At 36.8% G+C, this 17,621-nt stretch overlaps 1 protein-coding gene across 5 annotated transcripts; it reads left to right on the forward strand.

The window, feature by feature from the left end:
- Positions 1–3,395: 3,395 nt before the first annotated feature.
- lrfn5a (leucine rich repeat and fibronectin type III domain containing 5a) lies at positions 3,396–16,987 on the forward strand. Of its 5 annotated transcripts, XM_087989907.1 has the most exons (5): positions 3,396–4,151; positions 5,784–5,944; positions 11,956–12,005; positions 12,356–13,766; positions 14,465–16,987. In XM_087989907.1, the coding sequence occupies exons 4-5, from the start codon at positions 12,376–12,378 to the stop codon at positions 15,396–15,398; spliced, it is 2,325 nt and encodes a 774-aa protein (XP_087846033.1). In that variant the 5' UTR covers positions 3,396–4,151; positions 5,784–5,944; positions 11,956–12,005; positions 12,356–12,375; the 3' UTR covers positions 15,399–16,987. The 5 variants fall into 5 exon arrangements, with proteins under 5 accessions (XP_087846033.1, XP_087846034.1, XP_087846035.1 ...); XM_087989908.1 differs by lacking the exon at positions 11,956–12,005; XM_087989909.1 differs by lacking the exon at positions 5,784–5,944.
- The last annotated feature ends 634 nt before the right edge of the window (positions 16,988–17,621 follow it).

The raw sequence follows: 17,621 nt of genomic DNA on the forward strand, positions 1-17,621 counted from the left end.
CCTGACAGTTAGCATTTCCAAACTTCCAGAATCTACTTTAGATAGTCAATGATCTTTGGGAACTGGAAGTTATCATGAATGATCTACTGGTCTATGGATGTGGAGATACGATGAAAAAGGCCATTGCAGACGTTAGGTATAATCTAGTGAGGCCGTTAGAGAGAGCGGGGAGAAAGTGAGGACTGCAGATGCTACTGAGTCAGGGTGAAAAAGTGTGGCACTGGAAAAGCACAGCTGGTCAGGCAGCTTCCGAGGAATTGGACAGTCTACATTTTGGGCAAGAGCTCTTCATCCTGAACCTAAAACTGAAGAAATGCAATTTCAGATGACAAAAGTGAACTATGTAGATCACATACTGACAACTGTTCAATGGAGTCTTAAAATCTTATAAAGCTGTTTTTCATCGCCTTCGACATTTACCTAGTAAATATAATCTTGAAGTAGGTAAGAGTGTGAAACCAACTTGGCACTTTCTGCCCGAAGGAGAAAGTGATGACTTCAGATGCTGGAGACCAGAGTTGAGAGAGATCCTGTCAAGATAAGAGCTAAGAGCTGTAATATAGATACAGTGATCAATAGTTATGGAAGTACTGCAATGATATGTTGAATCAACCGAGCAAAATTCTTGCCTAATTTCCCATCAGAAAACTTGAAACATTAAATTTGTTTCTCTCTCCACAGTTGCTGCCAGACCTGCTGAGTTCCTCCAGCATTTTCTGTGTTCGTTTAATTTCCAACATCCTCAGTATTATGCTTTCATCAGATGAAAGTGGGATGGACTACAACGGACAAACAAATTTTGCCCTGGATCGAAATTTTCCTCGGAGGCCACGTATGTTGAGTAACTTGCAGATGCAAATGTTAGTGCATGCATTTTTTAAAAATGAAAAGGTGATGTTTGGAGAAATACAGTTGTATATCATAATTGTCCACGGAAACTTGCTATTGTCACGTGACCTCTGGGGAAGCTGTTTTCCGTGTTGAGACATGAAGGCAACAGCTATTAACGACAGTACATTGAACAGGAAGAATGTGAATATTTATTTTAACATCGTTGTGCAAATACGGTTACTACCGATATTTGCTAATGTGTTTCTTCAAGGTGTGGGAGGTAATGAGAAGTGACAGAAATGAATAAAGGTTGGAACAGTCACAGAGGCCACATGCATCTCTCAGATGAAGAAATATTGAGTAGAAAAACAATGCAAATTATAACCAATTCCTTTCGGTGCAGTTGAAATGCAACTGTTTAATTGGCAACAATGTAACAAATACAAATAGCGTGTAATATTTATTAGCATCGGCAATTGAATGGCTTACAATTCTTTCATTTAAAACCCACGTAATAATTTACCTCAATCGGCAATGTATCAGAAAATTGCGTTGCATAATTGGTTGAAGTAAGACAAATGCCATGTTTTCATACAGTACAAAACTAATGTGATACAACAGCTCCCCCACCTTACCAGTTAAAGAATGCAGTTTTCAGTGCCTCATTGTGCACAAAGGCTGTTGTGCAAAAGAAAAATGGGTTTCTGGCTGCTGAAGATGAATCCTTTACTCTGAACACATTTCATGTTTCAGAAATATGAATACATTTTCATGCAAAAAAGTCAGTTTTAAGCAAAATATTACTTTTGCAAATAAAATTAATAAAAATGTAAAACTTCAATGCACTAACAATCTACGGTTTTGGTGATGATCAGTTCGACACTTACTGCTGCAATTTAAACCATTCCAGCTATATTCTTGTCCATATTAATAAGCTGTTAATTTGACTATTGCTTTACTTTATGTAAATACCAGACATATTCATACGTGTATTAGAAGTTCTAGACATGGGTTATTAACAAAAAAGACTGGAATTGTATCATTTTAACTTCAATGTAGTCTTCTTTCTGTTATGTAAATCCAGGCTAAAATATAAATGAAACAAAGACTTTATACAGAAAATAAGTGAATTTTTTTGAAGTAATTAATTCAGTTGTATATACATCTCTGATATTAATGTAAAGTGGGTGCCAGATCTTAGTATTAACATGAATGTTTACATAATGTAAGTATTTTGTTACATTCTAAAGAGATAATAGCATTTACAGAGTTAGGAGATTAAACATTTATAGGGTAGTGCAGGTTGGCAAGCTATTTTCAAAAGCAAAGTTAATGAGTACAAGAGCACTCAGAAAGAACCGAAAACTTACGTCAATTCATATTTATACAGGACACAGCAAATAGTTCAGCTCCTCTGATGTTCCTTGTCACATGGACACGAAACATGATTTTATTTACATAAAAAGAGCAGTTCGTCAGGCTATAACTGTAAAACAAGTTTTCCACTGAAGCAATCTCAAAGACAATCGCAGTGCAAATGGAATTTAAAACAAAATGAAATGTGTATGGTCATAGAAATATCCCAGTACAAAATAATTAAAATCTCTGACTAATATTACAGCACCATTTTCAAGTATTAAAACACTCCTGAGCCAAAATTAGAATGACCTGATGTCCTAAATCCATTTCTCTTAACTGAGACAAATTAGCCTTTCGGGTAATCCTAATTAATCTCCAAATGACGGAGACAAGGGATTTCAAAATTAGGCCACGTTTGGAAGTATTGCTTGCTCAATTGGAGAACATACGATACTGCATTTGTGCAGGACCCATGAAAAGAAAAGCAAGCTATAGTAACACCTAGATCCTCTTCAGGAAGCATTGTGATGCTGCTGGCTCTAGACTTCGAGGCGGACTCCTCCCTGTTGGCTCACTGTTGAAATTCAAGGTTGTTCAAATGGCTTCACAAAGAGCATTATGGATGTGGAGAGCAGCCTATGTGAAGCGGTCTGTCTTCTTTCAGAATGTTATTCCGTTTAATCATGGCTGGACCCAAAATATTTTCACTGGAAAAGTAGGAGCGTTCAAACGCTCAGCGAGGACTGGGATGTTCGAAAACCTAGCTTCCTCACTTCATTAAAGGAAATACCTCTTGCCGCAAGAGCCGTGTTCTTCTGCCGCTCATACACCTAGCAATCTTTCAGAGTCTCTCTGAAGAATTCCTTTTAACTCAGTGGGCGGATGGGGGGGGGGGGGGGGGAATAAGCAATTTGCATGCATGACCTTTTATGGCCGGATTTTCCCCTCAATGACTTGTTCTTTTCCGTTCAGCATTATCTTTGTTTTTGGCTCCAGAAAACCTTTGTTAAAAAAGACAAACTCAGCTTCAAAGCGCTTCTTAACAATCATCCCTGAGTGACAGCAAGGGAGAAACAGCCTGACTGATTCCTCCTCTATTTCCTCCGCCTCTTGGCCATTTCTCAGCTAACGCTGGCAATTGGGTTTTTTTTTGCTCTTGCTGAAGAAGGAGTCCACCCTTGCAGCGAACTTGCTGGGACGCCACCATCACCAATGTCTCTAAGTTGCCTCTATCTCTTTTGAGAGCACAGGGGTGACATGGTGCACGTGTATCCAAGGTTTTTTTTCCCCCTTGTTTGTTTACACACAATTAGAATGACTTTGATTTAACACGGAGTTGGTTGGCGGTCCTTCTTACGGAGCGAAAGTGGTCCACAGCTTGGTGAAGTCCGTCCGTACGTGAAACAGAGGGGGCACAGAATGTGGCACTCGATCACTCTGAGGTTTAACTCAGCGTGGAGGCTGCGCTGGGGGAAGTACTAGGTGCAACGGTGCAATTCTGCCTGCTGAGATTTGATCTGACTTTCCCATCTCAGCCACTTGATCGCTCTCACTGCAGAGACGTTTGCTCAGCTAATAGAGCAGCTCGCTTGATGCAGAGGAAAGCTGCTGCTCTCCGTGTTCCTACTCTGTGTAACAGGATAGCCACAACGGCGCTGAATGGACGGAGGGGAGAGATCTCCGCTGTTCGCGGCGACCTGGAGAATGTCAGTTTAACTGTGAGGATATGTGCAAACCTCTGAATTGAAGCGGCTTCTACCCCCGGATGGCATTTTGCTCGTCTTTTGATTTAGCTGCTTGCAAAAATGGCTCTTTTGGACCTCATCGCAATACAGAACAGAAAACCGTGCAGATTCTATCGATTTTAATAGTGACTTGAGGGATTGAGAGAGACATGAGTGAGAAGACCCACTTACCCTGATCCTGAGCTAACTGGGCAGGGCTGATGTTCGACCTTAAAGGTAACTCTGGGATTTTTTTTGTGACATCTATTTTCACTGCTGGTTTGCTTGCCTTATTTTTCCCCACTCATGCAATCTGTAACGTATTCGGGGTTGGTTTAGCAGCGAATCGCACTTGGGTTTTGTTTTGTTGCATTGCACAGTGTTCAGTGTGGCCATCGTGTGCTGTTCAAGGTGTTCCATGCTGCATCGCAAGCGAAGCTCCGGCGTAAGTAATCGCTTAAGGTTTTTAACTTGATACAGGTACATTGCAAGGTCAGTGCAGCGTTGCGGAGGCTGGATCGAGTGTATTGACTAAATACGGCGGAGAGTGGGGTTTTTTTTTCCCCGAGCGCGTTTGCTGCTTAAAACTGAGTGTAGAACTGTATTTCGCACGTTGAAACCAAACGGACGAATTGTGCAGGCTGCTTGGGAAATTTTAATTGAACCGCTACGCTCGACAGATCAGCTTTTACTGACTCTGTACACTGAAGAATATTCGCAAAAAAAAGTCTTCCCACCTCCCCCGCCACTCCCCCCGCCACACAGTCTATGTAAATTGATACATTTAGAAAGGTTACTTTTGCCCTCCTCCCCGCCCGAGTTGGTATCAGCAAGTACCCAGTCTTCAGATTGAAAGGAATGATATTGAAAATTGTGTCGGAGGGGGTGGAAAGGCTTATGTTGAAAGCGTCAAAAAAAAACCTAAGTCTGCAGTGTCATTTCATTCCAGTACCCGAGGTAAGAGTAAACATCCCTCCAGTGCAATGAGGTTTGGAAAAACAGCTGTCGTTTACCGTAGTGCAATTCTGCTGAGGTCCAGTTTTATTTGGGGCATACGTCTGCTTCAGTTCCATACAAAGAGACCTAGAATAATAGTGTATGCAATCCTAGGTTCCCGCGGCGATGATAAGAGAAATGATTGACATTTCAGTTTAAAAATATATTTGAAGTTTCTTTTTGATGAAAAACCATATGTTTATAACTATCTTCTGAATATATAAGGATTTTCAGCAAGAGTTTTCCAGTAATGATGTTTCCTTCTATCAAGCAAGTCCCATGTGAATTCACAATTATTGTTTTATTTTAGTAAAAAAAAAGTGGGAAAATTGTGAAATGTTCTCCCCACGTTAGGTAACATTGCTGTTCAGTTTACTAAACAAACCTTCCTAATTTCTTATACACTGTTGGTTCTGTCGTGAGCATTATCAAATTGCTGATTCCTTAGAACATTGGGGTAATAACCAAGGTGCTGACGACTTTACATACAAGTTATTGTGGTAATTTAACTTCTGCTGTGTCCCATTTTCTGATCTTTACTAATGTGGTCCAGCAATGCTTGTAGAGGTTAACAAGATCAATTGCTCTAGACTGGCCTCATAAATGTTAAATGTCATATTGTAACAACTGAATTATTCAAAGCTCTAATGTTCATTTGGCACTGGTGACCAACATTGTGTAGATGTAATCATTTTTAAAAGAAAGTAGTCCTTTTCAAGCAAAAAAAATCAAAAGGAGAAAAAATATTTTTCAGCAAACAAAGCAGATGAAGAAACATAATGTTTAATTTTGAACAGATAGTTAAGCAGTCACTTGTCTTTTATATTAATACTTAATTTCTGCATTTTGTAATATTGTACCATTGATATTAAGAATTCCTGGAAAAACTGCAGCTTGGACTCTGCTGCCTGGTGGTGCTACAATTTAAGTTATGCCTCTTCTTCAGCAATAGAAAAAGGCAGTGACATTCCTATCCGCTGCATAACTCAGGAGGCTAGAATGAGACAAGACCATTACTGCAGTAAGCTTCAAAGGTGACAGTTTATCTATTTCAGTGGACGTCGCTGCTCAGATTGGCAATACTTTTGTGCCTTATTTGTGTTAATTAATCTAAGAGACAAACATCAGTCTGTTGAAAGTGCAACAAAACTCATCTTGATATTATTCAATCCAGACCAACATGTAATTTTGTTGTGGCCAGTAGTCAGTGAATATATGTCAATGAACTACCTTGTGCCCTTTATAGCTGCAATCTTTTGAATGTTGTTAAATGTTATTTACAAGAAAAATGCTAAAAGAATCATTATGACATTTATGTGGCTAATACAGTTTAAAAGCAAGCTCTGCCTTTGAGTAAAATGATGCATGCTGTCAGCCTGATCTTGATACCATGTTGCAGCATAAGTGCTAAATGGATGGAATATTACAGCTACATTTTTCTTTTTATTATTTAGCACAACTTGAGATGTTATGGGGAGAAAAATTAAACCACTTTTTTTTACATTAAGTGTATAATTTTTGCAGACCTGATCGTTAGTCACACTTCATGAACAGATAATGCAAACAACTGCTTTTGAAATATTGTACAGCCTAGATTCCAAAGTGGAGGGGCAGTGCTACAATGAATCTTTGTTCCCCCTGACTGCAGCATTGCTAAACTGATTTCTGTGCAGTTACTGTAGAATGAGTGATTTTAAGAGAATAAGTCAGTACACCAGAAGGCCACCATTTGAGTTCTACTCTACTTTCCACACAATAATATCTTAACATGTTGCTAAAATCAACATTAAGCCAAAATCTGAAGGAACTTGATCTTAAATAAAATATTGAATGAGGAACAAATCTTAGTAGTTATGAATGGGGTGGGCTTTTATAAGCCTTTGTACAGCCAGTTGGCAACTCAATGCAGATCACTAGAATTTGAGAAGGTTGGTGCAATGTTATCATAGGGTCTTGGTGATGTAAACATCCTATTACTATGAAAGTCCCAAATGCCCAGCAGTGTTAATAGATGTTAATCCTCAATGCCCATATTCTTATAAAGACATTGACCCATAACTGCAAATTCATTCAGATGCATTCATATTTGGCAGTTACTATTCCTTTGAAATATTTAACTCTTTTCTGCATTTTATACTCAATTATATTCAAAGGATTTATTGTTTTACAAATCCTCTTTTCCTTTTATTTCTTCTTTCTACTTTCCTTTCCTCCATACCTCTTTCAAATCTTGTTTCCCATTTCCAGGTTTATTTTTGGCTGTAGTTCATCTCCATTCTGATTTTGAGGTTCCCAAATCATTCCTGTTATTGATAGGTAATAATATTGTGCAAGCATGTTTACTTTGGACAACATGAGGTAATTCTAAAATGCATGTATTCATAGATTTTTTTAAACCATTATATGGGGAGAAAAAAGTGTCATTTTCACAGAACTACCAACTGTTGAGTTGGTTGTAGCTTCAATTTCAATTCAACAAATGAAAAAAGACAAGTCAAATTGAAACCTGATTTAATATCCCACAATTCTTCACCTACAACATAGCAGGCAGTGCCACACATGAAATAAATACCAATGCAATTCACATACAAAACAGTCACTTAACAGGGGCAGTGACAAGCCAATGAGCAATATCCAGTGTGTTAATGGTAAGGCATAAAAATAATAAAGTAGTTGAAACACAGCCTTGAAACTTTGGGAAAGAGGCATAAGTTGAATTCTAACAGTGATGCAAAACTCAATTGCTTCAAACATAGAGGAGCTCTGATTTGCTTTAGTGGATTTTTTACCTTGCAAAATTATCCTGCTAAACAATGTCCTTGGCTTTGTAAAGCTAATCAGATGTCAGGGAATTTTAATTATTAGTTAGTTTTGTTAGTTTTAAATTAAGTTTTAAATTCTTTCAGCAAAATGAAATTTAATCAAATATGTGGATTTGGATCTACTTAAATTAAATAATCAAAAATGTTCACCGATAGTAAAAAGAATTAACTTTCATGGAGATCTGATCAATTTAATCAAAGACAAAATAGAGACAAATAACAAAGAAAAACTCAATGTTTATTAAAACAGTTGCTGAATATTACAACTAAGAGAAAGTGAGGATTGCAGATGCTGAAGATCAGAGCTGAAAAATGTGTTGCTGGAAAAGTGCAGCAGGTCAGGCAGCATCCAAGGAGCAGGAGAATCGACGTTTCGGGCATAAGCCCTTCTTCAGGATTCCCGAAACGTCGATTCTCCTGCTCCTTGGATGCTGCCTGACCTGCTGCACTTTTCCAGCAACACATTTTTCAGCTCTGAATATTACAACCCAAAGATCTGAGAAAGATTGAGCATTACTGAATTTTGACTAGCAACTGCTAATTAGTCACATACATAGACAAAAGAGAGAACTCAAAATACCTAACTACAGACCTGCTAGCATTTAATTTTAAGGTTGAAAACTCTGAATCTCCGTGATTCAACTTGGGCATTTTGTTCCATTTCAGTTTGTTTCACAGTCAGAAAGCTATGTTATAAAGAGGTTTTCTAGGAGGGAAAGCTACAACAATGCCAAAGAATCCTAAATTTGACCATGTCATATTTCTCCATGGATTTCTGAACATACCACTGCTTGGTTGAATCAGGTTAGGAAATCACTGTCCATTAAAATGGAAAGTGGAAAGAACAAACAGCTTGATATTTCAGCTAAGCATTGTGTTTAACACAACAATATGAGGAACTCCGAACAGAACTATTATGAACTGGAAGGAAGCTTTCATATAGTGACATTGTATTTGATAGAGTGATTCCATATCTTCTCACCGAACCAATTTTTCCCAGGTAATTTAATTCATTGTCACAAGCTACCGTTTTGCCATTATGTAATTATGGAAAATTTCCATCTCTGTAAAATAAAGTGAGCATAAACTCTGGGAAATAAATGTAAATTGTGCAACAGTTATAAGGATGACAATGAAAAGTATGGACTTGAATGTTTGTATCAGATTAGCAATGTATGATATCAGAATTGCACAAGACATATTTGTGATCAGTGCTTAGAATAATACCTAATTTGTAGCAAAGAATTAAGCTGATAGCATCACCTGCTCATAACTGGTGTACAATTGATCATAACCCAAATCTGATTCCAAATCTGATTGACTTTCAATTTAATATAGTGATTACCATTTATACTCTAATAGCCTACTTTAATGGCTTGAGCCTTATTTAAAATAAGCATGCAGCATAATAATATTCAGCAGATAGCTGAATAAACATTAAAACTGCAGTTAAATTAAAATTTTCACAACAGAATTGAAGCTTTCTATAAGTATACTTATATCTTTTTATAAGTTCATTAATTTATGTTTCACATTTGCTTTGCTGTGTGATCTGTCACATCTCAGTAGGGTCAGAAAAAGCATTGGAAATTGACAGCCTTATTACTGCTGAATGCAAGTATGCTGGGAGATTGTTTTTAATACAACTAACCATGAACATTTTTAACACTGCTGCATTAACAAACTTACTTTTTCACATTGGTTATTTCAAACCTGTTTAGATGGTTTTGAAATCGCTACTGAACAGTCATTCAGAGGTATTTTGAATGTACAGTGTCAGCTTCAAAAAAATTGTCAAATAATCCCATTACTAGTTGGATTGCTAGAAAAGGTGTTTGAATATAATGAATATTAATACACTATTGTGTCTGTGTCTTACCTACGCATCTATAATTTAGAATGACTGTCATTACAATTCCTCTGCAGCTATGAATGAAACTATTTGTTAAACTGGAGACTTTTAATTACACTATTTGAAGTTCATAATGACATATTAAGGCTTCAGATTACATTAAATCCAGCCATACTTTCTCCATTTAATATTTTCTACCTTAGAGCGATAATTAGAAATTAGCACTAAATCAGTGACAGTTCCCTTCTGAAATGCCGAAATCTGTGAAAGGCAGTCCACAAGTAAAAGTGATCTGCAGTCTTTTGTAAGATTGTTTTAGATAACTAAAAAAAAGTTTTATAATATGCATTGAATATATATCATATTATATTTTTACTTTGAAATAATCAGAAATATTGGCACATTGATGATATCATTTTTCATTTGCTGCATAATTTAATATTTATTTATTAAATATAATGCATTTGGCCTGTTCTTAACTGCCCACAGTCCTTACTTCCTGGTCAAGGTTTTTTAGACGCATTTCTAATATTGACATTGTACATTGAATTACTACTATGAACATTTAATAAAATTTCTTATATATCAGCAGTCATCATGAGAAAAAGTATATCTAAATAGATATAGTTGAGGAACTAATTGATTCATAAAAAAACTTTTCTTTGAAAAAATTTTGGTTTTGTTTTCATGAAATTAATCTCATTAGTGATGAAATTTTAACTTGAAAGTAAAACACTCATAAAAAAGGAATTATGTTTTCCTTAATTTTTGTTGTACTTTTTTGAAAATTACATTAACATTTCAAAAGCCTTTTGCAAATGTTGGATTCTAACTGGATTTATGTTTTACTGAAAACAATTAGAAGGTTTATACATTGCTTTGTATTCTAAATTTGTGCATCTCGAATGCAGTATTGATTGAAATGAGAAAGAAAAATTAAAATTGTTCTCTGAGGGGTTTATATCTTACTTTGTTTCTAGGGCTTTGAAACAATTGAAAATTGATTTTTAAATTATTTATTTTGAGCATGCCTCATTTAAAATATCAACAATATGTCTCTAATGAAATGCTCAACCAAGCCGCACGTGTTGTTTACTGTTGTTGTAATTTCAAGAATTGCTTTTTTAAGCCATTTTAATTCTTACCAAATATTGCTTACTGATATTATGTTTTCTTTTCCTAAGTAAAATACTTGCTCTTTGAATAATTTTAGACTAAATATTTTTAAAACATTAAAATCTAGAAAACTACATAAACAGTGCAGTTTGAATATTTCTTGAGATTATTTATATTTCTTTATGGAAATTTTTGTTTGTTTAATGTTGTATGGATCATTAACATACCGGTGAGCAAGATGCTTTAATGTAGAACATTAACATTGGATATCGAGATGAGTTCAATGGGATATCTGAAATTGTAGTGTAAGAGAGTTGCTGTTGAATCGAAGAGATGGTGAGGCCACAGTAATGGAGAAAGGAGGGGAATTGGTACCTCGTGCTCCAAAAGGAGAGCCTGGGTGCCATTTTCTGGAGCCTTATAAAGCTTGTTAATCCTATCTCCAGTATTACTCAATCCTTTAATCCTCAGTTTCGACTGTTTGCCACGCTAAAAGCTGTCAGGACTGTTTTCTGGTTCAGCTAAATCCAGAACTTCCTTTCATTCTCAGCTCCTAGAAAGCCTTATAATTCCCAAGACTTGATTTCCCAGACTCATTGTCCCCAGACTCATTGATTTCGGGTTTACTCACAATGTACTTGGATGCTAATATTTCCTTCTCTGAGAGGTGTCAGGATCCTTCTCCAGTGATTCGAGCATTCACTTAGGAAGTCCCAGAATCTCTTTTACATTGCAAACTCAGACACTTTCTCAGGGCTCCTCAACACTTGTCATTGATTATTAAAACATCAAGTGCCAGCTGCTAATAATCCTGTTCTTACAAAATCTCAACTCACTATGAACAATGCTTTGGGAGGTTTGTTAATGTATTAATAATTTTGCTTATTGTTCAGATTGCTATCAATATCACATTTTTACATGGCATTTTACAAACAAAAAGAAACAAAGTGTGACAAGGAACAAATTATTTCTTGGTAGAGTACATCACATTTTCAATTTACTATTAGTTGTTATAAGCAAACTAAATTGTGTTACCTTCACAGAACCCAAATTTGTCATTAAACACTCTCAGTTGCCATATATTTTTCAGACAGTGTGGTTAATAATTGAATAGATTTCTCTGCTGTATGGAATCTAAATGTGTATATCTAATCAATATTGCATTAAGTTATTAACAGTGCTGTATACTTTTGAACTTTTTTAGATCATCCCCACTTATTTGTCCAAAATCCTTTTACATCTTTCCATGTTACAGTACCAATTGACTGCAAGACACTGTGGATCATCTATCAAGTATCTGTAAAGGTTGATATTGATCCCACAATTTGTTGATATACAATAAGTCAAGGTTCTTTGCCTTCTATTTTAACCTAGTTAGTGAATAGTCATATTAACATCTCAGTAAAACTTGGAACCTAACCATATAGGTTTCCTCCTAGACTACTATATCTCAATTTGCTCCATTACCAGTGCACTTATGTGTCAGCACACTACCATCATGCTGCTCAATATCTTAAAAGAATATCAATACATTTGCAATAGGAATTATTCGGAATAACTTTAGTTTGAAAAATGCTTTAGAACACATGGATTATACTGAGTGAATGATGTTTGGTTCTTCTGAAGATCTACTAAACATTCTGTTTCTGTTCCAGGCTAGTTAACCAGATTTACAATGGAAAAACTGCTTTTTTATCTGCTGTTAATTGCTATGACAGTGAAGGCCCAGGTCTGCCCCAAGCGTTGTATCTGTCAAAATCTGTCTCCAAACCTTGCAACTCTTTGTGCCAAAAAAGGACTTCTCTTTGTCCCAGCCAACATTGACCGAAGGACAGTGGAGCTACGTTTAGGAGATAATTTTATTACAATCATTAAAAGGAGAGACTTTGCTAACATGACCAGCCTGGTAGACCTTACATTGTCAAGGAATACAATTAATTATGTTGCACCGCAAGCATTTGCAGACCTACGCAATCTGCGGGCCTTACATTTGAACAGCAACAGACTAACCCAGATCACAAATGACATATTTAGTGGACTTTCTAACCTTCACCATTTAGTGGTCAATAACAACCAACTAATTGATATTTCCTCAGAAGCTTTTAATGATATTTTGTTGTCCCTTGAAGAGTTGGACGTATCCTATAATAATTTAAAATCTATTCCCTGGGAGGCAGTTCAGAAGATGGTCAACTTACATACATTCAGCATGGACCATAATATGATTGAACAAATTGATGAGGGGACTTTTTCCCATCTTCACAAGTTGACTCGTTTGGATATGACGTCTAATAAATTACGGAAGCTACCACCTGATACCTTGTTCACGAGAGCTCAGGTACTAGCCTACTCAGGACTCTTGAACCCACCAAGTTTTACATTGAGCTTTGGAGGAAATCCCTTGCATTGCAACTGTGAGTTACTCTGGCTGCGCCGTCTTTCAAGGAATGATGATCTGGAGACCTGTGCCTCACCTCCACAACTAACAGGTCGGTACTTTTGGTCTATCCCAGAAGAAGAGTTTATCTGTGATCAGCCACTGATTACTCGCTATACGCATGAGCTCAGAGTCTTAGAAGGTCAACGTGCAACATTGAAGTGTAAGGCCATTGGGGATCCAGACCCTTCCATACACTGGACTTCACCTGAAGGCAAGCTCATTTCAAATTCAACACGGACAGCTTTATATAGTAATGGAACTTTAGACATCCTTATAACTACTGTCAAAGATACAGGCACTTTCACCTGCATTGCTTCAAATGCTGCTGGAGAAACCACTGCTGTGGTGGAACTTCACATAATCAAACTCCCACATTTAGTCAACAGTACGAACCACATTCATGAGCCCGATCCTGGCTCATCCGACATTTCTACTTCGACTAAATCTGGCTCAAACACTAGTAATAGTGTTAGTGACACTAAGGCCAAACCAGAAAAGAGGGTGGAAGTTGCTGAAACATCATCATCATCTGCACTTATTAAATTTAATTTGCAACACAATATCCCTGGCATCCGTATGTTCCAGATTCAGTATAATGGTTCTTATGACGATTCACTTGTTTACAGGTAAGCTCTTTCAACTGTTTCTGCATTCTAGTATTTAATCAGTTGGAGCTGTATTTATTTTGTTAATGCAGTGTTCTCTTTTAGTACATAAATAGAGGTGAAACCACTGTCACATTACAGCTTCATGTGAGCTCTGTGAGGACATGGTCAATTATTAATGCAGTGTTTTTCCTTGTCTGGTAATAAACAAGTAAGAGTAAAGCCCTCATAATACCATACTGATCCTTAATCCTGTACTGTAATCTTATTTATTCTGTGCATGCAGCCACATCACAGTTCACGTCTCTCTGTGAAAAGTTGGTTATTGTGTGATGACACTTAAAAAAAATGCTTCAAAAAGACACTTCAGATTATGGTGTCAAAAATCAATCAAACGGTGACTTCTTCAATTCTTGATCCAGTTGCTTTGTAGTTGACTTTATAGAATTTTGTTTTGGCCTGGGAACTAACTTCAAATTTTCTTTCTCAACTTAAAATGACAGCATCTTTCTTTTTGAAATGAAAGTAACATTTTTGTAATGTAGGCCTTCAATGAGCTATGTCCAAACTTAAGTGTGGTTATTTATCCCAAGAGACCTGCACGTGTATGTGGCTTTAAGCTTTCAGTTATGTTAATAAAAGAAGTTTCTTTTTCAATAATTGAGAAAAGAATGAAGTCTCAAAGGTGAACTAATGCAAGTCAATGTATTGTCCCTCAGAATGATTCCTTCCACAAGCAAAAGCTTCCTTGTCACTAACTTGGCTGCAGGAACGCAATATGACTTGTGTGTCTTAGCAATCTACGATGATGGTATCACTTCCCTCACAGCTACCAGGGTTGTTGGCTGCATACAGTTTACCACAGACCAGGATTATGTTCGCTGTCATTTTATGCCGTCTCAGTTTCTGGGAGGAACCATGATAATTATAATCGGTGGAATTATCGTAGCTTCTGTGTTGGTCTTTATTATCATACTGATGATTAGATACAAGGTGTGCAACAATAATGACACACACAAGATGACAAAGGTCAGTAATGTCTATTCTCAGACAAATGGAGCGCATTTGCAAATGTGTAGTGGAATATTAACCCACTCAAATTCTAAAGTCATCATGGGTCACGAAGAGAACACACAGTATCATAAAGATCCCAAATCACAATCTTCGGAATCTACCTTGAGCCAGGAATGTGCTACCACTACCTCCATCGTACCACCTGACTGGACTACAGGTGTTACTGCATCTCAAAAGCTGAAAAGAAAGGCTGGGCCAAAGTCAAGTGTCGAAAGACCAATGGAAGCTTTCACCAATGTTGAGACATCCAAAAAGAAAAGGGAAAATACTGCAATTTTACAGAAGCCCTCCTGTGCTCCAATTTCTCTGAAAGAAACTCCCACATTTAGACGAGCACATTCTAAGTCCATTAAATATCTTACTCTGCCAACAGAAACAAGCAGAGCTAAACGGAGATATTCACTCAATGGAGATTTATCAGAGTATCATTGCTATACTCATTCACAAAAGATTAGCAGCCTGTGGTCAAAAAGAAGCATGTCAATGAATGGAATGTTGTTACAGTTGGAAAACTCTGATGCTGATAGTGGGAAAGCCACTTTCTCAAGTTCTGAGTGGATAATGGAAAGCACTGTGTGACATGTTAAATATGTTACAGTAAAGGAACACTGCCTTGTAACAGTTTGGGAATTCTATGCTAGTCTTTCAGTTTGATGGCATTTCCAGCAAGGTAGGAATGGAACTGGCTCATGCACGCAATTCTTCGATAGAAATCAACAGGCAGCACAGAAAGACTGGAAGGTAAAGCACGATTTAGCACCAGTGCCTTATCCTGCTTTAGGATTGGCTTTCTGGTTCTGGAGTATAGGATAAATGAGTGAATTTTTTTTCACAGAAGCCTTTGACCAAGGAAATATGGTTTCCTGCATCTTAAAGAAAAAAAAGCCTATTTATGGACTACTTAATAAATTGATATTTTTTAAAAAATGAGCTGTATGTTTCTTTTCAGTGACAATGGTAAATGCCTTTTGTTTTCAGGCAATTGCTGTACAGATAAAACAACTTTGTGTTGTTATGTTGTGTACAATAAAGGATTAAATAAGTATACTCGGCCAGTGTTAGTACAATGAATAGCTGTTATGTGTGCAATTAGGCAGGGCCTGGAAATTGTGGTAGCCCAGCCAAGTCTGGTAAAGGTACTCCATCCTGCCAGCTAAGTAATCTAAAATGATTGAACTTCCATAATAAGGGTGCCAGTCCTGCATCAGAAAAAATAATGGTTGTGGTAATGTAATCTTCGCATTTAAATCAAGTATTCATAGTCTGACTACCACTCAAAGGAGCCATTAAATAAAAATATTGCCACTCAAAGGAGCTGCATTAAGGCCCGCTGCTGAAGTGCTTTCAACTGATTCTAATGCTATTTTTGTGAAATTGTAACACAGAAATACGTAAGGAAAATGGTATAAACTAGAATGTGCAAAGAATCTGAGGAACAGATTTATTTAATCCAATACCAGGCTAACCATTAAATTAGAAAGACATTTTTACAAAGCACATTACAATATTGTGATGTTTGAAGAGCCCAACTGATAAAATCGTTATTTACCTGGTACAAATGAGCAAATGGACAATAGCATTTCAGATTAATGGGCTGGTGTGGTCTAAGCGAAAACGCAGCCAAACTCAATCACAGTTTTGAGCCATTTAACTACTGGTATAAACTCAGTAGTGTTACTAAAAACTCTGTGCCAAGTTTTTGCTCAAGCGTGGGATTGTATTTCTTGTCAAAGAACATGATTATCCATTTTCAAGAAATCCAAAATCCGAAGCAAGCTGGTGAAATCTTGGCTGTGCCCCAGATCACATCTAATCAACCCGGTTAGTAAAAGTTTGGACCTTGTGTTGTGCTCACTCCCATTATCTGGTGAACATTTTTAGACTCCTTTTGACATATGCAATTTGTAAAATTAGTGAAGCACACATTATATCATGGCTTGACCTAACCTGATAGAAACACGCAAGACAGTCAGTCCATCCAAGGTTTTACAAGGGGTGTTTTTTTTGGAACCTAGCAGCAGAGTAATGATGAACCTGGTTTTATTTTAAGAGGAAGGTTTACCCAGACCTGTCAAATTCACTCATTTCAATAAAAAAGTATAACCTGTTTCTATGTGTTTCGCTCTTTGAAAATAAAGTTTAGATATTTAAATGAGTTTGTAATCTGTCTGAATTTTTGTGTTTGCAAGCTCTTCTGAATTTACAGACTAAGCTGCACAATGAAATCCTTCTTATAGAGCCCCTGTGTATTGAAACTAGCTTATCTGATGATCCTGCCAGCCAACAAGTGAATTAATGATTTAAACCTGATGCCTCAGGAGACCAGCTGTCTATAAAGGCCATCTGGAGAGTCTGTCAAGGATAGATTTTAGAAAATGCTTTCACTGTACTTTTCAGTTTTGGGGTCTATTTTCTTTGCCCCTACAATTTGTGTGGTATGAGATACAGATATTTTCTGCTCCCTGACAAAATGAAGCTATATATTTTGAGTGTGGATCATTAGAAGGTAAAATCTCACAAATGTATGTTCACTGACCTACTCGCTGCATTCAAGAATGCAAGAAAAGGTATGTCCTTATTATTTTTCTTTTTAAATTGGTATCAATCCAGGTTTGAAAGAAGACTTACACAGCCTTAACTTCTACCATTTTTCGAATTTCTTGATGCATTTACTGCAGTTCTTATATAAATTTGTTGTTGACTATCAGATGACAGTCTGAATATTAACACCAAACAGAATTTTTGTATTTCTTCTGCCTTAAAATCAGTTTGAAAAAAAAACTTTCTCCTTCACATCCAGCT

This window comes from Chiloscyllium plagiosum, unplaced genomic scaffold (genome assembly GCF_037043375.1).
Source record: "Chiloscyllium plagiosum isolate Xiang-an unplaced genomic scaffold, Cpla_swu_hap1 HiC_scaffold_8, whole genome shotgun sequence".
Classification (NCBI taxonomy): Eukaryota; Metazoa; Chordata; class Chondrichthyes; order Orectolobiformes; family Hemiscylliidae; genus Chiloscyllium; species Chiloscyllium plagiosum.